Source organism: Zeus faber (assembly GCF_960531495.2).
Source record: "Zeus faber genome assembly, chromosome: 1".
NCBI classification, from domain to species: Eukaryota; Metazoa; Chordata; class Actinopteri; order Zeiformes; family Zeidae; genus Zeus; species Zeus faber.
Window position 1 is genome coordinate 56,501,966 of NC_137193.1, and position 24,218 is coordinate 56,526,183.

Sequence of the window (24,218 nt, forward strand, 5' to 3'; positions counted from 1 at the left end):
AAATAAACAATATATTGTGTAAATACAATTATTATGCACATTTTAATCCTAAATTCAAAAGTCCCACAATCTGAAATAGAGATCCTAGTTCTTACAAGACTATATTACAAATTAGATTATTGTTATTTTTGGAAAGGCCTGGTTATTATTACTATCTACAGTATTAAGTGCCTCATCATTGCCTCAATGTCAATATTTGTCTATTTGGCATTGTGGTTGGGCAAACAGGCCTAGATCCCAGTTGTTAAGGAATAACCGGTCAATAGTTTTCATCATTTGCATACAAAACTAAACAGTTCCTTTAAAAACCCAACAACTGTGGTGAACCGTCTCTACAGTATGTCTCTATAGAAATGATAAGCAAAGGTTGGATGAATCTGCTAGTGACACAGCTGTGTCCTAATGCTGTATAATGGATTTAGCTACTAACAGCACCCGCAAGTAAGAGGGTTCAGCATTTACATACACCTCTGGTTATTTCCGTCACCTTTAAATGGAGCTTTATAGTTTTCCCACTCTCGCTAATGTTTATAGTTCCACGCCGGGGAGTTTTGGCCCCTCCTCCTCCTTTCTTCTCGCTCAGTGGCTTGCAGTGGCAGGAGGCTGCGTTGGGCCTGAAGGGCACTTTTCAGCCTGGCCAGACACACTCAGGCCTTGCTGCTTGGCTGCGCACCATGGGTCACCGCCTTACATTAGGAGGACCCTGCCAAAGCCAGCCATGCAAAGCCCTTCAACATACCTGAAAGAATCAACTTGAGCATCACACATCCCAAGTGCGTGCAGGCCAGTATGCAAAATGATACTATTGTATGGTGTAATATTAGCCAACATGTCGAAATGTTGAGAACCTTACAGATATCGTGAAGGTCTTTTCAGTTTAGTTATCGATCCTGCAAGAGGGAGGATTCTTCTCTGCATCAATCTTAAAAAGCATATCTGCTTACCAATAATTTTCCATCAATGAAAACGAGCCGTCAATTGCATTGATTGGTGTGGCTTGGATAAATCTCCCTCTTGGCATTAGCGGGGAAAATCAAATGGGCTACAGTGGAGCAAATGGAGATCTTCCAGGGGTCAAAAGGGAAGACCGAAGCAGACCTCTCGTGTCAGCAACTGTTATTTATTTGGAGCCGAGGCTCAATCCATCACCGAGCTGCGACTGAGGACTGTCTCGGCGCGGCGAGGCAGCCGCGGCTCCCAGCTCCTCCGCTACACACCGCCTTTGCCATCCCATGGGGAGTGAATGAAGCCAGTAGATGGGACTTCAATTTGCACGAAGATCACGCGTGATCCACCGGCAAATTGAAGTCACATCTCCCAGCTTCTCCCCTCCAAGCTTCATAGATCAGCCGAGATCCATTCGTAAATAATGCATTTGCATCTGTACATAATGTTAATTACGCCGATGCGCGATGCACGCATGATCACTTTGGACCATGTATGATCTAAGTGCAGCGGAAGTCACATCTTCTCTGCTCCTCCGCCGCGTCCCACCTTTTACAATCCCATGATCTACGTTGCATGAGAGGCACCTCAAGGTGGGGCTAAACGGTCTAGATATTCCCAATCATGTCGTTGTAGGCGGAGCCAGACTCCCATACTCCTGTTATGTGCTGCTCTAGCACTGTACTGTACGTGACAAAAGCAAGAGGATGGAGTAAGTTAAATAAGCTGACAGTTTTTTTATTTCCTGAAAAACACTTTTTATCCCCGCGTCGGGGCTTCGGGTTTGCGTGTTTGCAGCCTTCCCGCAGCACAGCTCCACTCCGCTCCAGATCCGATTTCACACCCAGCTTCAGAAGGGCTTGCGTCTCACACCGATACCCAGAGTGAGCTGCGAGGGAGAGGTGGGGGCGGGTGGGCGGAGGATCGGCTGCGAAGAACGAGCAGCTTTTCGGGGGATTTGCGCCGAGCTCCACGATCCGAGCGGAGAAGAGATGGACGAGCAGCCGCGGTTGATGCACTCCCACCCGGGGGTGGTGGGCATGGCGGGGCACCCCGGCCTGCCGCAGCACATGCAGGACGGCACCGGGGCGGCGGACGGAGAGGGCAGGAAGCAGGACATCGGAGACATTTTACAGCAAATCATGACCATCACGGACCAGAGTCTGGACGAAGCCCAAGCCAGGTGAGGCGATGCGGGGATTCCACTCCGTCCCTCCCGCCTGCACCGTCCGCAGCGCTCCGAGACACCGCTTGAAAATGACAAAAACAGTAAAATAACAACAATAATAATAATAATAATAATAATAATAATAATAATAATAATAATAATAATAATAATAATAATAAAAAGCTGTCTCAAATGTTATCGTTGTAATATTGCCTGGTGTTTTATGGAGGTGCAAAGTGTATACAAATATACTTATTTACAAAATAAAATAAAAAAGATAACTTTATCCGATAATTTCAAGAACGTGACAAATGAGTTCCACAACTAGAGATTTTTTTTTTTTTTTTTTTTTTTTTTAAGAATTCTACAATTTTTATTTTCTCCTCGACTGTCGCTGCGTTGCGCGGCGCGTGCTCGGACTTTTTGGGGATATTGAAAAGAAGGTAAAAAAAAAATAATAATAAATAAAATAGCGACGATGACGTTGGAATTTCTTTTTCGCGAAAATTATTAGGTTATAAACAAATATTTTCTTGACTTTCCAGGAAGGCAAGGGGGTTTCAACGCGCTGCGTACGTTCAATGCAATTTGTGTAATTTTGTAATATTGTTTATAAAGAAATGTCACTGAATATACCTCCAGGTGAGTGTCACTTCTTTACACGATTCCTAATTTTTAATTTTATTCATATATATTTAATCGTCCTAACCCAGGTCTGTAGAGCAGACAAGCGAGCAATTTCACATTTTGAAAAAATATTGATTGTCTTGATTTATATTATTGTCTTGATATAATCTTGTCATATCTGATATATCTTGATATTTTAGTGCCCTCAGTCGACATAAAAAATACTCATCAGCGACATTTCAGTGTCATTTGGGACATGGCTAGAGGCTACTCGTGTAAATAAAAATAAAATAATTTCTACATATTTGGGGCGATAACCAATATGGATTACTTCAAGTCATATTGCAAGAATGAAGTCATGGCACAAATCCTCTTTTTTTTTCCCCTTCTGCTGATTTTTAAGTGTAATCCATGAAAATAGATGAACCAGTTTTATCATCATACCACTACTTGTTGTCATACCTAAATAGTGGAATATGAATTATCATTTTAGAGCGCTTATCATAATTGGAGTATCATACACATAAATAAGAAGTGTAGTTACATACCTACATACCATAGACCACATGTGTTTTTCTCATTTGGTCTCAGATTGTTTATTAAGTCACTTTTATGTTCCAGGAAACATGCTCTGAATTGTCACAGAATGAAGCCTGCTCTTTTCAATGTCTTGTGCGAAATCAAAGAAAAAACAGGTAAGCTCAATTTTAATTTTTTAAGTTCAAAGTCATTTATTGATATTCTGTGCCATGCTAGTTTTAGGATGTGAACATATGGCACTGCTTTGATATAATTAAATATAAATAAAGAAATAAAGAAATAAACAAACAAATAAATAAATAAATGGAAAACACACACACACACACACACACACACACACACACCCACACATATATATTTATATATATATATATATATACACACATACACATAGACACACAGTATATATACTTTATATATATATCAAAAAAGACATGTTATAGTTCAACAGAGGGAGAGAGAGAGGGAGAGAGACAGAAAGAGAGCGAGGGAGGGAGAGAGAGAGAGAGAGAGAGATACTCATTGAAGTACTGGATTTTCGGTCACAACATAGTTTCACACATAATTCACCTTGTGTGTCAGACATGCATGTACCCCATTGTGAGCCGTGGATGTTTTAACTGTTATACAATAGCAACGGCAGACAATTACACTTCCAACAGACCACATCAATTATTATGTCACATTATGAGGGAAAAAAAGCTTTTGATGTTATTGTGGGATGAAAGGGAGTATTGGGGAAAATTTGCCTCATGCATTGTGATGTCTTCCCTTGGCGACTTAACTTTCATGCTGGTGAATGTGTCTCATTCTATTTTGCAGCGTGTCTCTCTATTTAAGTCGTTTTGAGAGAGCATGTCACCGGAATAATTGCAACGAGAGAAAGACGCGTACCATAGGAGGCATATATGTCATGTTTCCAAATCATTCTCCCTTTGACATGTTTTAAATTGGCAGGGATAGACTCCAGCTAGAGCGGCCTTTTTTGTATTGATCACGAGCTACGCATCCTCTCTCCCGGCTGTTTGGACCCGTGTAGTGCGAGTAGGGCCAATCCAAACTAGTGCTGCCGTCATGGTGACCCGCTGGCTGATTCACCGTAGAAGGAACGGCAGCGTGCTCTATGTCTGATTGGCAACAGGGCCTCAAAAAAAAAGAAGTAAAAAGTCAATGACACACGATTTTCAAATTTTAAAAGGTGCGTTCATGTCCTCATTGGCCTTTCCCAAGTCCCCCTGTAGTTGATCCCCAACCGGCCGCCACCTCAGGAGAGCAGGGGGGCCTTTTGAAGAGCGCTGCCCCTATGTGTGTGTGTGTGTGTGTGTGTGTGTGTGTGTGTGTGTATGTGTGTGTGTGTGTGTGTGTGTGTGTGTGTGTGTGTGTGTGCGCGCAGGCTCTCTGTTGTTGTCTTGGTAGGTTTCTTCAGAGGGGGAGTGACACAGTTATGCATAGTGTTTTACTCCCCGGCGCTTCCCGGAGTTCATCCAAAGTTCGGCTCTGCTCAGAGTACAAAGTGACTTGGACCTCTTCCTGGCTGCATGGCCATTCTTCTCTCTCTCTCAGTTGACCGTCGATAAATTCACGGTGCAGGTTACAGCGCTCCACAGAGGGCCTTTGGTTCTAATATGCTTTATGTGGTGCTTACATTTAATCACCAGCACCATAGACATTTAATGCCTTAGTTTCATACTGTTAACTCGCAGGTTACATTTAGTTTACGTCTGTTTCCCTTTGGTAACACTTTTGTTGGTTGGGGTTACTAACTTAAAAAAAAAAAAAAATTAATCTAATTTCCTGTGTGATATAGGCATTAGAATCATAAGTGATAGGAAAATGAAGAAAAACGTGCCAGCGAGCCAAATTAATTCATATTGATACAATACGGTATATTAGGTATGTGCTCAGTTTTGTTTCACTTACTGGCAAATCCAAAATTACTTTTTCTATTCAATTTTGATAACACCATTTTAGATATCCTCACACATGTTAACCAAATGTTACGCTGGTTTGTGTTAACTTGCGACATCAATCGAAATTCTAAACTAAGCAGAAAACGTTTTCTGCTCAGACTTTAGCTGCATATTTCTAAGTACCAGAAATATCAGATATTTTCATTGAGCATCGAAACTGACTTCCCCGTATGTAGCACAGTAACATATTGTAATGTAGGTTGATGCGATTAATCGCTTAGGCATTGCAGTGGATATGCGATAATTTGGCTTTTCTTAATAGTGAATAACAGGATGTTGCGCCCTCTAGTGGCAAATTGTTCTTTTGAAATTTGACGAAATTGTGTTTCAACTGGAGCTGATAATTATCTGGGTTTTACTTTTTTATTTTATTTTATTTTTTTACTTTAGATTTGGATTTCAATGGTATTTTATGGGTCATTACAAGTATTGGCAGTGTTATATTTTATTTTATTTGTTTCACATTTAATTGTATTTTTCTAGTAACCTTCCAGTATGTTTTTGTTTAACTTAGATTTTCTGTAATTTCCACATTTTCTGAAATTTTGACTGTGATTGTCGAAGCAAAGTGCAGAGTGTGGTTCTATCTCTTTCTTTCTCTTATGGTTGTAGCAGTACACACATTCAGACAGTACATTGCCAATTTGTTAATTTTCCCCTTCACATTTTACCGTTGGGCCTTTTACCAAAATACAACAAAATAAACCAAAAAGCATTCATTCAAATAATTATATTTTCATGATAATAATTTTCTGAATATATATCTTATTATTATAAATTATTTCCGGATAAGTGGAAATGCTCATTAATCCACCCGCTTGACGTACATTCTTTATTTCGCTGTAATTTTCACATCTTTTTTTAACTGAACTGTGTATATTTCAGTACTTTCTTCAGGCCCAGCGTCACCTGAGATTCCTCTGTGAATCTGGTTTTCTGCTAACAAGCGCCCCGGCTCCCCCTCCTCCCCTTCCCTTTGTGCCAGCTGTCAAATTTGCCCTGTTGCATCTTTTAAATGGCAAGTTCAGTGCAGAAGAGACTGAAGCCGGTCTGCCGCGACACTTCAAAGTTGCATTACTGTCGCTTTTATTATGTTCTAAGAACCCATTCCCCGGCTTTCCTTTGCAGGGTAGAGATGGCGCGTGGTGGAGCTGCTTTTCCTCTCTCTCTCTCCCTCTCTCTCTCTCTCTTTCTCTCTCTCTCTCTCTCTCTCTCTCTCTTTCTCTCTCTCTCTCTCTCTCTCTCTCTCTCTCTCTCTCTCTCTGCACTGTGCCCCGCTCTCCCTGGAGCCACCCCGCCGCACTCGTGCAGCAGAATACTAATGCTGGTCCCTAAACTTTTGAACCACTCTGTGTGTTTACACTGGGGATACGGTCAGGGATGTCCAACAGAAATATTATTGAGTATAAACAAACACAATGGGTCGCCTACAGAGCGCAGGAAGGGAGAAGGAAGGAACACTTTATTTAAACCCAGACGTGTTTTTTCTTTTTTTTTTTTTTTTTTCTGCCTCCTTTGTAGACACAGGTTCCTCTCTCGCCGGCTCTCATTCCAGTCATTTTTATATTGTCTTTTTTGACTCAAGAGGAATGCAGCCTTTTAGGGGGCCGCGCGCAGATCTGCTTGTGTGTGTGTGTGTGTGTTTTTTGGAGTTACTTCGTAAGTGTGCGTCTGGTTAGAAGAGGGAAATCCTGTGTTTATTTCCACAAATTTACCTGATAGTTTTGTCCCCCACGCAGCGCGCTCTACGTAAACTAAACATAAAAAATACGTCAGGTTCATATCATGTGCCTAAAAAAGGCAACGCGGTTAAAAAACTCATCTACCTTTGGCTTTGACAGTCCAGTGTGTCTGTATCATCGTGTGTCTTGGCAGTGCTTGTGTGCCCGATGTTGAGAGTAGTTGTCACAAGGACTTTCCAAAAATATATCTTAACCGTTTGACTTCACTGCTATTGGGCCATGAAACCCGACTCCCCTTCACTCGCTGAATTTTATGTCTTCATAGACTGGTTTATTTATATCGAATATATGCCAGTGGCCTCATCCAAAGAGGCTATATCACGTATCTATGTGATGCAGGAATGTGTGTGTTTATGCGGTATTTGCATGCATGCATGTTTGCTATTGAGCTATATGTCCATCTGTCCACCTTGTCTATCTCTCCGCCCATCCGTCTAGATGCAATATTAATACATTTAAGAAGAAATCTCGAAATAGAAAAAAAAAAAAATCTCAAAATAGGTCAGAGGTTTCGAGTGTCATGAGTAATATATTGGTATTTCATTATTTATGATTTCTTCTTAAATTTGACTACGTCCTAGTATTTGGATGATGGATGAAATGGCCTCCTTAGATAAGCAAATGTCTGACAAACTGATTAGGAAAATGAGCTCGCCTTGACCTCTGTAAACACTTCGCCAACGTCGTAAATCTCCGGCAGCGTCAAACAAACGCGCTCATCGTCGCTCTGACTCGTTGTTTTGCCCCCCCCCCACCCCAACCTCAACAAAAGGGCCGGCTTTTCTTCGCGGCCCCCGTGTTTTAACAGTGTAAGGTTTCGCGCCCAAGGGATCCTCGATTCTCTAACAAACGACTTGCCAAGTGATTTAATGTTATTTTTTGAAGGGTGAAAATAGGGTGGTGTTCGGAGGGCAGTGGAGTAATGTGTGACGGGGTGAAATGAGCCAGATATCTGATTCTGGGGGGAGCGTGGAAGTCCACACTACATTGAGTTGTCAGTCCACTGCCTGTTTGTATAGCGGAGGCAAGGAGTCGTCTCTTAGGCCCTCAAAGTCATTGTGTAATCAATTTATGTCAGCCCTCATGATAATCACAAGTTTGGTGGCGGGGGTTAAACCTCAAGAATAAAACTCACGCCACGGAGCCCCAGCGACAGAAATGTGTATATTTTTTAAATGTCATTGAATTTCAAATCTTGAAATCTGCAATTCGGCTGACAAGAATACAATACGGCATGCTGTGTAATCAGTGCCGAAGACGCAAATGTGTCTTTCTTTTCCAGCTAAATGTTTATCAGAAAGGCGTCGTCCCTCCTCTCAGCAGGGTGAGGAAATATGGGGGGCCGGCGGGGGAGCCCGGCCCCAATGTAAACTCGCAGGTTTTAATTATGGGGGCTAAATATTTTATGACCTGAGAGGATCTGGAGTTGTCGAAGTATGGATGGTGAGGCTGACTCTCACCCAGGAAGCTTTTTGTCTTTGGTCCATCCGTCAAACACCAAAGCGGCTACTGTGGCCGTTTCACCCATCCTTCCGCTTGAATTCTGCTTCGAGGCAATGGCGGGAATAAAAAGCAAAAACGCTCACCTTTTCAATAAGCGCCGCCATCACATGATCCAATTGGATTTGTGGTGTGATTGGGTTAGAATATGACGGATGATGGTGTTAATGCCATTAAAGTATATAAAACTGTGATTACGTTAAACTGTACGCTAATTGTCAGCCGCCTAATTGATACGTGTTAATCATATTAAGGAGCTTAATTATAGTAATCTTACTCTGCTGTGATTTGGTAATTAACAATGACATCAAATTTACCGGGAACCTGATCTACTTTTTTTTTTTTTCAAGGAAAAGTTACTCTCATTGAAACAAGAGAGAACCGTCGGTATCGGAGTCGATGTCCTTTGTCTACATGGTGTAAATGCTTGTTTACGGCAAAAAAAATCGACGACAATATTTTGCGTCTTGCGAGATTACGAGAGCGATGATGCCGGACTTCTAAATATATAGTCGGTAAAGTCACCGGGCCAGAAGGTGAGCCGCCGTGCCGGAGCAGGAAAATGTGTTAAATGCAACTTAAGCATCACTGTTTCACCGTTTACTCTGCTCAGAGGCCTGTTTCTTATCTCGGTCCCTTCAGGTTTGCTCTGCCTTTTCCCTTATTCGTCGCCTGCTTAATATGTTACGAATTTAATCAAGTCCACAAATTTGTTATGCACGTTAAATTGAACATGCAATGGCACATTCGAATGTGGTTGCCATACCAACCCCCCAGGAGTTCATTTTCCATAATGTAGTGTTTGGAATCTCATTTCCTCCACCCTCCCCTGCTGCTACTTGCAGACGCCACCTCCAGGCTCCCACTGTACAACGTATGCCGGGGAAGGGAGCCTCGCTTTTCAGGGATGGAGAGAGAAATGGGTAGAGAGAGAGAGAGAGAGTGATAGGGGGAAAGAGGGGCGAGAGAGAGAGGCCTCTCCACGTAGTGGAAATGACACAAATTAATATACACTACTTAAACCAGACCAAGATTAATGGCTGCCTTTCGCTGCAGCTTAGTCCTACTGTCAGTTGCTGGGTGCTCGTTGGACAAAATCAACACTAATCAACATTTATTCCACTTTTGCCCTGGGCCCTCAGGAGCCCCCCCCCCCCCCCCCGTCCCTCTGTCCCCTCCCAGCAATCCCACCCTACCTCCCCCCATCCATCTCGCTACGCTTTTCACCTCTCATCCAGCTCCTCCATACATCACTCTCCTCACACGGCGAGGCTCCTGAGAGGAGAGGGCGCCCCCCCTCCTATCGGGCCACATTAGAGTCATGATAGATTTTCGCTTTTCATTTGCATCTGATATTTAACGCGGCAAAGCAGTTGCTCTGTCACTTTCCACTGGAAATGTGTGTGTGTGTGTGTGTGTGTGTGTGTGTGTGTGTGTGTGTGTGTGTGTGTGTGTGTGTGTGTGTGTGTGTGTGTGTGTGTGTGCGTGTGTGTGGATACAATATGTCTGAACAATATGCATCACGTGCAGCACTCTCATTTTTGTAGAATGGAAATATGCTCGTCACTTTATCACGACGGGGTTGGAGGCAGTGGCGCTCACATCAAATATGTTTTGTTTTTGTCGCGCTCTCTGCCGCTTGACAGCCAGAGCACCTCTACCTGCGGGGCCGCTCCGAGGACTTAGCTTTAATGGAGACAAACGAATATACGCAGTGTTCAGGCTCATCGTACGATGATCCTGAGAGGGATTTCAGGTATCGCAAAATGAATGCTATGTTTTTTGGACTTTGTGAGCTCAAAACTGGCAAATTGTATTTCAGTATGCCACTATGAACACACATAAAATATTATATATTGAATAATAAAAAAAAACAAAGCACGGACCGGCAGAATAAGGGTGCGTCACACCTCTTAATTTGTCATTTCACACTGATAGACCGTGACTCACTGTGAGAGATAAGGAATATGAAATGATGACGAGGATTATTGGTCTTGATGAAGAATATTTTCTTTTTGTGTGGAAATGACGTCACCATCGTGAAGTATATTTATACGATTAACGATAAAAACCTTTTGTCTCATTGATTCGCCAACACTTGTCGCTGTATGCGAGTTGAGTTATGAAATTAGCTTATTTTCCTTATGCTGCACGTAAGACGCCGCTCTGGTTGGAACTTCATATGCAGAACCCTCCATTGACACACGCTTGACAGTCTGTAACTATAACCCGTCACCCCGAATTCAGAAGCTTCCATTTTATTAATAGACGTGGCTTCCTTGTTCATTTCAGGCGAGAAGCTTTGATGAAGTGGCAGCGAGTTCCTTTCACCAGAAGTGAAATGAAAGCCTACACACAGCAAGAGCCATATGGTTGAACCTATTAACACATATTGTTTATCCATAATAAAAAACATTTATTTGGTCTTTTTTTTTAATTTTTTACTAATTAATTTGATCGACGATTTACATGACATTTAAACCCATATAAACTTAAGATTTAATGAATAAGACGTGCAGTCGAAATTATGTTTGAAGATGAATAGATGATTAATGAACGCATTTTTTTATATTTAATATTTTTATATTTACATCTATAAAGAAGATTTGGGATTCACAAAGTGTGCTTATGCTTTAATAACATACTGTCATGCTACAAAAGGGTTTAAATTCCTTAGAAAACCTCTTTATTCTGAATTGGTTCGATCTAGATTCTTCAGACCATCACCTCTAAGTAGGAAACGTCTCTGTCAGTATTCTGGATGTCCAATGCACCTTCCCCTACTTTGTCAAGTTAGTTATTATAAATTGTCCATCTTGTCCAATTATACAGCGACGGCCATTGCTGTGGCACCAACTGGCCTCAGCGGAGCGACACCGAATGCTTTGTCAGCACCGCGTCTCAGGTGCCAATGTGCATCCCAAAATAAACTGTCATGCAATGTGTCAGGACAGGAAAAAAATGTCGAAGGAGCATGTTGAGCCCTTGGCCTCCTGAAAGGAAACAAGTGTTCCACAGCAGAAACGCATTGTGGCTTTGGATGCCTTCCCGGCGCAGACCACCGCGACATGGCAGGCGGGGGGACGGTGGTGGTACGCTTTAGCTGGGATGGTGATTGCCTGCGCCATCAGCAAGAATCAAAAACACACAGGATAACAAAAAAAACCCCCCAAAACATTAAATGTGAAATCAGCTCCGAAACATCTACTGAAGTGACTTCCTTTCTCTGTCTTAGAAATGGCTTCCCATTCAGTCTCTTGGGCGCAAGAACCAGGGAGGGTCCCGTTCAAACAGATTGGAAAGGATGCGTATGTGGGGACCGGGGGGGTGGTCACGCAGAGAGAATTGTAAACCCCACGAAAGCTTCATGGGAAACCTGCTGGGGCTCCGTCGGGGCCCATAGCTGCAATGGCGTTTTTTATGAACTAATGACGCGCCACAAGGTCCCGAAATGAAGCCCAGAGTTCTGTGGGCTGTCGCCCCCTTCGCCACGACGGGGCCAGTCACGGCCAAGCTGGGGGGGGTTCTCCGTCAGGAACGACGGCGAACAGTACGGCGAAGTAGGAAACCACCGCAGGTCCGCAAACCAGCTGACACCCATCTGGTCATATTTCATAGGCTTTTCATAGTTAGGTGTTTCTTTCAAATAAGTAGTCAAATGCTTGATGGCGTACAGTCAAATAATTATTGCGTTGTTTTGGGGATCCGGTTCAGATATTACATGTTTTTGATGGGAAACGTTTGAAAGAACTGCCGCTTCGCTCATATGAAACAACATATGGAGGAGGTGTTGGAGGTGGATCATCGTACGTATGTAAGACCGGCTGAATTGTATCAAAACCCCCTGATGAGCCATGTTGAGTGGACACATACAGTACGTATACATTATAATTTGAATGCCGCACGCGTGAAAGTCAGTGTATTGCTTTGTTAGTTAAGTATTTGGTAACCCAGCATCAATGTTTAACTCAGTTGGAACTAAGACGGATAAATGCTGAAGGGCCAACTGTGTTTGTCCGCATTTCTAGCTCCTATGTGACCCTATTGAACGACTGGATTGACCGTATCTACCTTCGGCAAAGCTCGAAAGTAGGGTTTGGACGTTAACGCCATCTGACGAATTCTAATCTGCGACTGCCATGTTGCCTACCTGTGTTGCGAGGAGGTTGTTTTTGATATCTTCATATTCTGACAAACAGAGATGAGATAAAGAGGTTTTAGGACTTTGGAGGATAGCATAACCTTGATAAAAAACGCTCATCCCAACGACATTGATCATCCATCTTCATCTCATATGAAGTATGCAAATGGCGCCATCGGCCAGGAGTGGAGTACGGCGCTGTTAAATGGGCCATTTCAAATGTTCTTTGCGCCACGCTGACATCCAAAATTCACTGTCATGCAATCCTGTGCATGTTGTCTTTTGAAATGTTGTCCTTTTTTTTTTGTCTTTCTCGGTCTTGTTTTTTTTATCTTATATCTCTCCTGTACGTCTTTCCCTCTAGAGGCTACTCTCCAGTAGACTCCTTCGTTCTTCCCTTCCTCCCGTCCTCAGCGTTTTACGGGCCCTCTCTCCCCGCCCGTACAAATTAGTTATATACTGACAGTGTCATGCAATATTAACAGCTTGTGGAGAATTTTACATCACAACGTTTCTCTTCATTTTTAACCATGTCAGCACATGGTGTCGGCCATGTCTTTTCTCGGTAGAGAAAATCGCCTTACTTTTCCTTTTGAGATTATATCTGGCAACACACTGTTCACTGCTAGTGGCCTATTTCACCTGAAATGTCCCCCTGCCCATTCCAGCTTGTGTTAAATCCATTTAATTACATCCAACTTATAAAAGTGGACTGGTGTGGAGTTATTTTCCATCCCAGATGCATTCACGATTCCAGGTAAAAATCGGTACTTATAGCTTTTATAGATTATTCTATTTTTTCTATATAGGAGGTTTGTCAAAGCCTGATGCCATGACAAATAAACACACAGGCCTCAAGTACAGCCTGCACAAAACAATATTCCTAATGATTAAGTTATGTATGCCGACATGTCTCTGAAGCACAGGATTTTGATTTATGTGCACGTTCTGAAATAGTTGATTTGAAAAATGGCTTTCGGTTTTTATTGTCTCACTAGTTCATGACTGGTCTCTGAGCCCATTCAGCCCGGTGGGCGGAGATGGCCTCTCCGTCTGCCTTTTGTTGGATGACCCCCTATAAAGATGGAAGTGTCAATCATGTGGAGGCATCCCGGGTCCCGAGGATCGGCCTCTGTTCCTCCAGAGCAACGTGAACAATGACTTTTGTTGCCGCACATGTGCATTTCTAATGCCTCTTTTCACACCACCATGCATTCAGTTTTTTTAGTTTTTATGAATTTGAATAAGGTTATAGAGGCACGGAGATGCCACAATACAATATAAAAAATATCTATAATCACCATGCAAGAGTAGAGAGGGGAGAAAGTACACTTGAAATTTGAGTGTAATTGTGAAACGTATCTGCATGCACAATTTGGTTTTCCCAGGGCAAATCAAATGACATCATTAGGAGTGTGCGGCCCAAAAAAATATTATGTTTGAAGCTGTATTGTTTCTGTCGGAAAGAAACGGTGGAAAATTAGTTAATGAGGTGTGTCCTCCTCTCTTATTATATGTGGCCTGGGCTTCCTCTTCTCTCCGCTAATGATGATGTGTGGCACAGGTAACTGTCAAGCAAGATGTGATTAATTAAAAGGAAAACTGGGCCAATTTGTCATATTATTTTAACTGTGGTCATGGAGCTAGGACCTAAACTTAGGCATCTACCTCCGCTGCCGTAGCTATTTTAAATCGGAGCCACGGGGAAAACGCAGCGGCGGTTTTTCCCCTCGTGATAAAGTGCAGACACAGTAAAGTCCTGCATGATGTGTCGAGGAAGCTGAGCCACTCCGGGGGAATAGTTATCAGCCGCTCTCCTCGTACGGTCTCAACACCGACCCGATAACAATTAGGAGACGTGCGGCGGCTCGCCCTGGAACGGCGCTCGGAAATATGCGCGTGCCGGGCGAGGATGTCATGCGGAAGACGGGTGCTTCATTGTAGATTGTTAGGACCACGGGGCCAGAGATCCAACAGCGATGCCAGCGCCGGAATGTCCGGGCCAATTTAAAGTCCTCGCCAGCGGGTGTGGAAATGAAAGTGCCTAAAATCTCGGTGGAAAAACACTGGAATTATACATGAGGTGGATTTTTTTGTGTTTTGAGGTAAACCGATGCAAACAGTAATCAGTGTTGTTGGAAAATAAGTGGCTCACCGATTTTTATGTACTCCCCTTAGCCCTTTTTTATTGGCGGAGGCCCCTCGACCGACTTTTTGTTGGAGTAGCTGCGGGCTCGGGACTTGTTTTCGTTAGACTGCCGTGTTGTTCCCATCGTGCGGCCTGAACTTTGTCAGTGGTCCTGTCCTATCCGTTCTCGGCCTGTCCCGGCAGCCATCCAGGCTTCCCACGTTACAAAAAGGGGCTCGTCCTCAGAGAGACAGGTGTCAGCACCCAACCACCGCTTGCCCAGGCAGACGCCTGCTGCGACAGGCTCTCTTACTCCAAGCTGAGCAACTCGGAAAGAAGGCTTGTGTCTGGCAGCCATTCACGGTAGCCATATCCCACTGGAGGGGGAGTTTGATCGCCCTGCTTGCTCATGTCAGATGTAGTGTCTTCTGGAGGAGACTCTCCCAGTCAAAGAGTTTAAGTAGATACTGGGAAGATTAAAGATTAAAGGACATTTGCTCCGCATGACTTCCTGGTTCAATAATGTCATGCAATTCTACAACCTATGAACCGGTCTTTCCAGCATTTTACCGTGGCGGCCAAGGCCAAATTATTTTCGAAATGGTTTTAACTTGTGGCTAGAATGGTCTCAATCGCGGTAAGTCTGCGTGAGACTTTGGTTAGATTATTGCTTACTGAACTCATCTCGCAGATGCTCCTCGTTTTCTCTGCTCTGATCAACCCTGGACGGGGGTTGCCAGACTTTCTTGCCAAATCGGGCGGAGTTTAACTAGTCTCGGGGCCTGGAAATTTATGCATGACCTGGCAACCCTACACTTAGCATGACTCCCCATCCCAGCACCGGCACCACTCGTGTACTACCCTCTGATCAGAGCAGGGAAGACAGAAGGAAAAACAGTCACCAGTTCGCCGACTAACTTAAGACAAATGTGAATGGCTGCTCTTGTTTACTTTGCATGTTTAGTTATCACGAATGTTTCGTGAAATAAATCATTGAAAACATATTCTGCGGTTGGATTAAGTAAGTGTTGCTCACAGGTTACACATTATCATATCAATTAGAAGGAACAAAAACAATTCTGCCGGCCACCGTTCCGTCGCTCATGATCACAGACTTCACAGTCTCCGAGCGACTCGCTGAGTGGCATACTGATGGACACTTTCATTGTTTTCTTAGATAACCAAGAACTCACAAAAGACACGGTCCCTCATGCATAGAAAGAATGCATTTTTTCATGTGCATACATTAACGCTCCTTTGTAGGAAGTCCGTGTTGACGACACTGTACCGGGGGCGCCACGTGCGGAGGCAGCGTATGGGAAGCGGAGGATCAGTCGAGTTAAGCTCAAGCTATGGATTTGCTTCACCAGAAATTAATTTCGTGGAAGGGAGAGAGAGAGAGAGAGAGAGAGAGAGAGAGAGCGCGAGACTCCCTAAAAAAAGGCCCATCATTTAAGAAGCTATTTTGTCTATATTTCCCTGCTGTCCTACCTGCCACTGCGTGACGTTTTTCTACAAAGAAGTGACGTGAAATAATGAAAGCCAAATGACTAATGCGCCTCTTTCCCTCTTGCTCCTGCGTCTGCTTGTTGCATGCTCCATGGCTACGATCCCTATTTCCCTTCGCCACATATTATTTTTGCATTCATCTGAATTGATCCATGGTGAAGCCAGACAAAGATTGCTGCCAGACAACGATTGCTGTATATTTAATGTCTTCCACCAGGCACATTAAGAGTGCATTTTGAATGGGGAGCGCTGTGACATTAATAATTTAATTGCAACCGTGTATCTGAATGCTGCGGGAGTGCCAAGTGATGGATATTTTTAATGATATGAAGAGCAAAGCCTGGGAAGATCAATGACGGCATAGACACACACACACACACACGCGCGCGTGCGCCCGCGCGGGCACGCACACGCACACCGACACACACACACACACACACACACACACACACACACACACACACACACATACTAAGCGCATGGAAAGTATAATGGAGCAGCCACAGTGATATTGTTTTGGTCCATATGCTGTTTGGTCTGATCCGAGGGGGCCGAAGGTCTCTGGCCCAAATGACTCTGTCCTCTTCGCCGGGGCTGTCAGAACTGACAGTCCTCATGTTTATTTCATCCTGCGTCTGTCTCGTTCCCCTATCCTCCAATGTCATTAGCGCTCCGAGCCAGGACCCTGCAGTGGCGCGCCTAATGAATTCCTCTGCGGCTCCTCACTCCCCACCTAGTTACCCCAGCTCAAGGTGTCAAATTAAAACAGCCTGGGAAAAGAGAGGGGAAACACTTTGTGTAAAGATGCGTATGTGTGTGTGTGTGCACGCGTGTGCATTTGGCCGATGTGTGTATGTGACTGCTCATTACAGCCGTGCTCTTGTACACAAACAGAAACATGGTTTCGGGTTTGGGGCAAGGATTTTTTATAATTTTTTTTTCAAAGGATCAGATTTGGATCCCTGCACAAGCTGCTTAGCCTCACAAAGATGGTGATGGCAAATCGCAAAGACAAGGAACGACGGTCAGAGATCAAGACTGACAAGATGTTCCTTTTCTTTTGATTAAAAAAATAGTAATAATATCACCCCCACAACAACGGCAGCATCAGAGAGCCGTTTATGGCGGCGACATACCGTTTTAACCTTTGCTTGATTTATGTTTTACACGCTTCTCTGCTGTTATTTGATGCTACATCTTCAATGCAACATTGAGAATATCACCGAGAATTCTGGGAGTGGAATCACCAATGGTGAAAGCAAATAGCTGGGTGATCGCTAATTGTGCTTATTTAGTTGTCATTGTGATAAGCGTAACGAGGCTAGACGTGTTATTGAGCTGTGAGATGGGACTGGGGGAAGCAGCAACTCCCATGATCAGGTACTTTGTGATGCACCTTGTACGCCGAACGTCCACGTGTTATTTGTTTGGAAAGCGAGCAGTGTGTGATTTCCCTGACGGCACATGCCCGTGTTAGCAGATAACCTTTTCTCTAAGGGGGGGTTCCTACTATTTTGCATCGGGACACATATTTAGAAAGGCAAGCTACGGTCATGACAGCATTCTGGTTTGCTCATGCCCGGGTGCAGCAGGATTCGTACTACTTTTTAAGATTATACAGGGGGGCGCCTGGTGGTGTTAAGTGGGGCCGGTGCCGTGATATATGTGTCCATTTCCCAGCAGAGGACCCTTCAGAAATGACCACAGTGTTGCAGCGCGTGTGAGAGGAGCCGGCCTCCCTGTGCGGCTCTTTCTCTATTTCTCTGACAGCGCCAGAAGATGGAAAATGGTGTCAATCAATTCATCAGAGCGACACGGGTGGCTGTCCTGGGGGTGGGGGTGGGGGGGTGGTAGGGGAGCTGGGGGCGTGGTAATGGCAGCCCGGAGGAGGGGCGCAGCTCATGATAATGGCTCCCCGCCGCAAGTATTCACCCTCCTCGCTGCAGCCGATGCTGCAAAGCCGTTATGGACAGACTGTCCACGGCCACAAACAGTACTTATAGCGTGCGTCTCTGTAGTGGACCACAATGCTACTCCGGTGGGTGTAGGGATGTCGGAGGTGTCTCTGGTCGGTCTGCGTCCCGGTGCCTTCATGTGCCGCAGAGCTACCAACGCTGTTTTTTTTGGGGGGTTTTTTTCATCTCTTTCGCTCTCAAGGCCCACAGCTTGTTAGAGTAAAAGAGTGTGGAGTGTTAATTAAAGATATGTAAATATGCTTGAATGGGCTGCATTCCCACATTAGGAGAGATTTGCGGAATCGGCGCTGTAATATATTTTAATTAAGAATTAATTAAAAAATAATGGGGATTTTATTTTGCCTGGCAGACTGGGTATGGACGTGATGTTGGCGTCTGCTGCAAGCTCATCAGTGGAATATTGAACACTGTGCTTTGCTTTTCAGGAGCTGAGGGAGCATCTCAAGGTCTTGAAAAGAGAAAAAAAAAAACCCTATTTCTCCCTCTTGCTCTAAAACAGGCAGACAACAGACACTTTTACGGTTGGAGGGAGTGGCCAATGCGTTGCCTTAATTAAATTTTTTCCACCCCCACCGCGCCGCCACCACCGCCACCTACACCCATCCTCCCTTCCCTTCTTCAGCTGGCGGAGCAGCAGAGTGGCTCTGAGACACGGAACACTAGTTGTGCTGGCAATTATGTTAATGGGATGCTATTAGGCCATGATTCCGTATGAGCGATCGGGGAAAGGAAGAGCCCCGGCGGCAGAAAACGATAACGGAGCGTGCGGCTTGTTGATACCGCTCCAGCAGGATCATTTGCATAATGAACCCTTCCCACTAACGAGGGGTGTGGCCTCGGCGCTGAGCTACTTAGTAAGCTCAGGAGTCGCAGCGTGAGGCAAGTCCTCAGCGAAGGCAAAAATGTGACAAAAAGATTCATAGACTTCACTCGGTATTGCAAAGCCCAATTTGGCAAGGCTGCTAGTGTGGAATATGCATATGTCATTTGGACTTTTGCAAATGGAAGGCAATGCCACTGTTGATGCTTTCTTCCTGTGCAAGAAACGAGAATGCAATTCATTCTCGATGCTTTTTTTTGGCTTGAGAAATAGTTGAGAGCATGTATCATATTGATGTCTAGTTATTACATTGTGTTGGACAATGACCTAATTCAAATGTATTTTGTTTCTTGTGACTAAACTTGAGTCACATATTTATATTTTCAGTCCTCAGTATCCAATTGTTTCTTGAGGAGATCATTATATTTTATGCATTACACGTGTTGTTAATCATTTCATATTGGAAGTACTCCCCCCCCCCCCCGTGTGTCAAGTAAAAAACACAAATGAAAGAATAAACACAAACACCTTCCCACAAGCACACAGATGACTTTTATCCACAGCTATGTGATTTGTTAAGAAATTAGAACCACATTGGGGATCCAGTGCCCTTTAAAGAATCAAAAAAGGGAATTGAGCAGAAATTGGTCCGATTCATAATGTTATTTTGAAGATATCTTTTTTTGGCCACGGTATTACTTGCAATATGGTGATATTATAGATCACAACCTTCACTATTTATAATTAATTTGGTGCACGGCCCTGTATTTTTATTTATGCCTCGCTCCCCGCCCAGGCTGTCTCGATGTATTATTCGTGCGTTCGCTTCGTGAGTGCATTTCCTGCTGCGTGGCCCGTCGTCTTTGGACCCAGCCCCAGGATTTGATCAGAACGATCCCGGGGCCCTGGGGAAGACATTAAACACCCAGAATGCAGCTCTCCCGCCTCTCTTTCCTCAACCTTTCATTCTCCCTTAATGAGAACTCCTCCTAATTATTTCAGCGGCTGGAGCGCGGGGACACAGCCAGTTAGATCCCCTGCGCTCGGACGTGACTGCTATGCTGATGAAGGCCGGGGATCAATAATTTAGGCTCCGGCCTTAATGGTGAGGTGAGGAGAAACCGATACGTCTGAGTCAGAGTATTACATTTAAAAAGGCAGAGTCCGGCTGTTCACGAGAAACTCCTAAAGGACTTGTGAGCGTTTGCTTTTTTTTTTTCACAGTGGATCTCAAAAAGGTACCAGTGCGGCGTAGCTTTGTGGCGCGAATCACAGCGGCAAGGTCTCGTTTGCCAAATGACTCACGTTAGAAGCGAATCAGAAATATTGACGTCCCCCAGTTCTGGGCCAATTCTCCGCCGCTCTGTGGAGAATAATAGGAACCAGAGGAGTTATTTTCTAATCTTTGTACAGCCGATGCACACATAATCTTTAAGTGAAGTGTGCTGTGAACTCTCCTCTGTGAACGCCCCCCCCCCCCCCCCCCGTATTCCTCCGGGGAGGCATCCATGCATCTTTTAAGTAGTCTTCACATCAAGAAGGCTTGAGTAGAGTACCCTGCAGTCTCCCCTTCAATTATTAAGGCTCAGATTCCGACGCTCTGTTTCGACTTAGCCGCGGAAGAGAGGGAAAATTAGAGCGCGTGGCCTCGCCGAAAGGAAGGGGGGAAAGGCGGCGACAATTTTTTTCCGAGCCGCATTATTCGATGCGATTTTATTATTTTTTTTACTTTTTCACAGAAACTTGGAGGAGTTTGCAAAGCGCTCATATGGATTTCATATCGCAAAGTCCCACCCCCTTCAAACGGAATTAGTCACCGCGGCTCGTGTTACATTTTCCCATCATTCCCCGTACGCTGTCACTGCGCGGTGGGGGAACGAGGACTGCGTGCAATTAAACACAGAGTGCGTTTGCCCACGATTTTTTCGTTTTGAGTGATGTGCGAGGGTTCGTTCCCTTGAACTATAATGAAGGCCAAATGGACGATATTGAAATGTCCGTTGTTGAGCTCGGCCTGACAAATAATTTCATCAACAATGGACGCGCTGTCCTCTGCGAAAGATAATGCAACTGGGGGGGTGTTGAATCAACCAAACATAAGGCAGGAGATTTAGTTATACGTTGGACACGACCTCGGGGGTCAGATTCCTACTGGGTTTGATTTGATGCCGTTGCTTGTTTTGTATTTTTTTTTTGGTTCAGGTGCCAAGGAATCCTTCCAAACTCCGGGAAAACCGTTCGGCGGGAGGCGGCGACGCTCATACAAACTTGATCCCTCGTCCACGGGAACTGTGACCGTCTCTAACCGCGATTAAATATTGACGTCCGTGTAAACATACGTGCCGTATTGAGCAGCTTATTCAGAGCCACAGTCGCCCCCCTCTGCAGCCGGGGAACGAGCTGCTATTAGGTTGAAAAATAGGCCTATTGTTTCTAGACTCGCCGCTGATTTATGGTGACAAAATAAAGTGTTTTGACACCTCACTGAAATGAATGCCTACGGCTTCCCAAACTCGCTGTCCGCAAATTTGAATAAATCCCTCTGTAACTAAACGCCAACATGTATGTTCCGGGACGGGAAGCTCCCGCGATGACTCCGGGCGTAATTTAATATTGTTTTTTTTTTTTTCGCGGTCATAAATATTCCCCGCCAGAGCTGGAAGACAGAGGATTAGCATGGAGTAATTGATCTACAGACGAGTCGAGATTTATTCGGAATTCGCCATCAATCAACGTGCTCCGAAACGGGGCTTACTACGACGCGAAAAGAACTCGTGTCCTGCGTCGTTCCGTGTGCATTAGTTTGCCGTGATACGTGCTCGTGTCAAAGTTCCCGAAGGCGACGTTTCCCCCGTTATTATTAGTTTCCTCTTCTCTTCTAACGAACACGGATCTGTGTTCTTCTAATATCCTGAACGTCCGGTGTCATGGCTCGGCTCCGCCCCGAATCGCGGCCGTTCTCATGTGGAATCGATGGACTTTCCACTCCAGTTCTGCTCCCACACGGCAGCACTTTCCCCACATGGCTGTGGAGATGTCTCCAATCTCTCTATCTCTCTCTCTCTCTCTCTCTCTCTCTCTCTCATTCTCCTCCTTCTCTCCGTCTCCCCCTGTCTCCTCCTCTGAATTATATATCTACCGGCGGATTTTTTTTCCCTTTCATTTTTCCCCCCTCCCTCTTTTTTGTGTCTTCGCTTGCTATCTCAGGGTCAACTTAATGGGAAATAGAAACATTATATGCTCCCAATGTTGCGGGGACTGTTATCTGTGATGTATAATGGAGGAGGTGGGGGGACAAATGTACTGAGTGTGCAAAGTATGTGCGCCCGGTTCCGTGTTCGCCAACGTGCACTTGCACCGTGAGCAGCGTCTGTAACGCGATGCTCTTGGGAGGAGGAAGCTATCTGTATATAAGAAATGAATGAGGTAATGTGCTGGGCGGTAATGGCTTTATGCAACATACTGGAACAGAGGAGCTCATTACCAGACTGGAGACTTAACCCCAGTGCCGCCCGCATAACTCTCTGTGTCGCTTCTGGTAGACAGGGGTTGTGGGTGGATGTTTGTACTTTAGTGCTTTATACCGTTTTCGCACCAAAATAAGGCGGTTAAGCCGGGTTTATTAAACAATTGGGATAAAAAAAAATAACAGTAGAAGCAGCATGGAGTATCCATGCCCCCACCCGCTCACCGGGGAGTGGATCCTCCTCCGAGCGAGGGGGTTCTCTGCTGCGGTCCCTACAGAGCGATCCCCACATTCAAAACATTTCACGGTCCCGCATGCGGGGAAAAAAGCCAAAAACCTCTGATTTGGCATTCCAAATGGGATATGTAATGATCGAATGATACATGGATATTCCCGTCTATGAACACGCCACAGTCTGGAACTTCAAGGCACTTCACCTCGCGCTGGTTTAAGGGGCCAAAATTAGGTGTCGGAGCCGGAGCTGATAATTGCCCGTGACTATTGCAGGGTCATTTGTCCAGGGTATAATACCTGGGTTCAACCTCTCCCACTAATGACAACTGCCAGATGTTAGCGGGTATTACCGGGTATTTGGTGCAGTGGAAAAGGTTATTAAATGAGTCGCATGCTGATAACATAATTACTGTAACTGAAAAATGTTCTGTTCTAATCTGTTCTAATCTGGTCACCTCGTACGATATTATCGTACGAGGTGACCAGTTTTTTTCATTATCCGTGTAAAGATCACCATTAACAGTGGTGAAGATGTACATCCCTAAAAACATAAATATTCAGTTCACTGGCTGCTTTTGAGTCATTGCTGGTTCACTTCCGCTCAAGCCCCCGTAAAAAAATAACATCCTCAACGAGATGTTTTTAAATGTCTTGTGTATACATACAATGTATACAAATACATAAAAATCATAATTTTTTGATACACAGTTTGTCTCATTGTCAAGCCGCTGTTGTCATAGTCTCATAGCATGGACGGGGGGAGGTCGTAGTGGACAGTTCACACAACATGATTTTGCACGACTGGAAAAACCCAAGGATGGGCATTCTGCCATCTAGAGTGTTATCACACATCAGCGGACATCACATCAGCTGAATATGAGGCGGTTGTCATTTTTGCAGGAATAAATCATGTTTTCATTGCATTTTCTTGCGTTATGCCTGTGACTCACTTTGCATGTTTTTGAGGGGTTTGACCCTTTTTTGCAATGACTTTGGCGAGGTCTCAAGCAAAGCAAAGCAGGTAGGCTGGTGTGTGGCCTGCGTAGGGGATGAGATGAGAGTTTCCGGTCTATTTCCAGCGCTACGTGTTCATTCTAGGTGACTGGGGGGACTGTGTGTGTCATCAAAGACCCATCCTACGCCTCTATCCAAGTGTGAAATGTTGCGCCTTAGAGATGCTGGTCTGCTTTTGTTTGTTCCACCAGTGTGTGGCAACTCTGAGATCCTGAACAGAAGGATATTGCCACCTCCAGAGGTCAAGAACACCCATTAAATACAATATTTCTGTTGTTCTTGGGTATTGCTCCCTTAAAAATACGTTATATAACAATGACCTTTTATTTATTTATTTATTTATTTTCATACCTGACTTCAAAAAGATCAAATCAAAATCAACCTGGAATGGTTCTAGATTATGACGAGGAATGCATGTTGCCAGGGCCTATTAAAGGA

The 24,218-nt window shown here is 44.5% G+C and overlaps 1 protein-coding gene across 4 annotated transcripts in view; it reads left to right on the forward strand.

Moving 5' to 3' along the window:
* Positions 1-1,787: 1,787 nt before the first annotated feature.
* LOC307234584 (pre-B-cell leukemia transcription factor 1) overlaps positions 1,788-24,218 on the forward strand; it is a 52,836-nt gene continuing 30,405 nt past the window's right edge. For all 4 annotated transcript variants that reach the window (XM_080006381.1, XM_080006382.1, XM_080006383.1 and 1 more), the window contains exons 1-2: positions 1,788-2,128; positions 3,362-3,435. In XM_080006381.1, the coding sequence (XP_079862507.1) occupies positions 1,938-2,128; positions 3,362-3,435 (265 nt within the window). In that variant the 5' untranslated portion in view covers positions 1,788-1,937. The remainder of the gene's footprint in view (positions 2,129-3,361; positions 3,436-24,218) is intronic.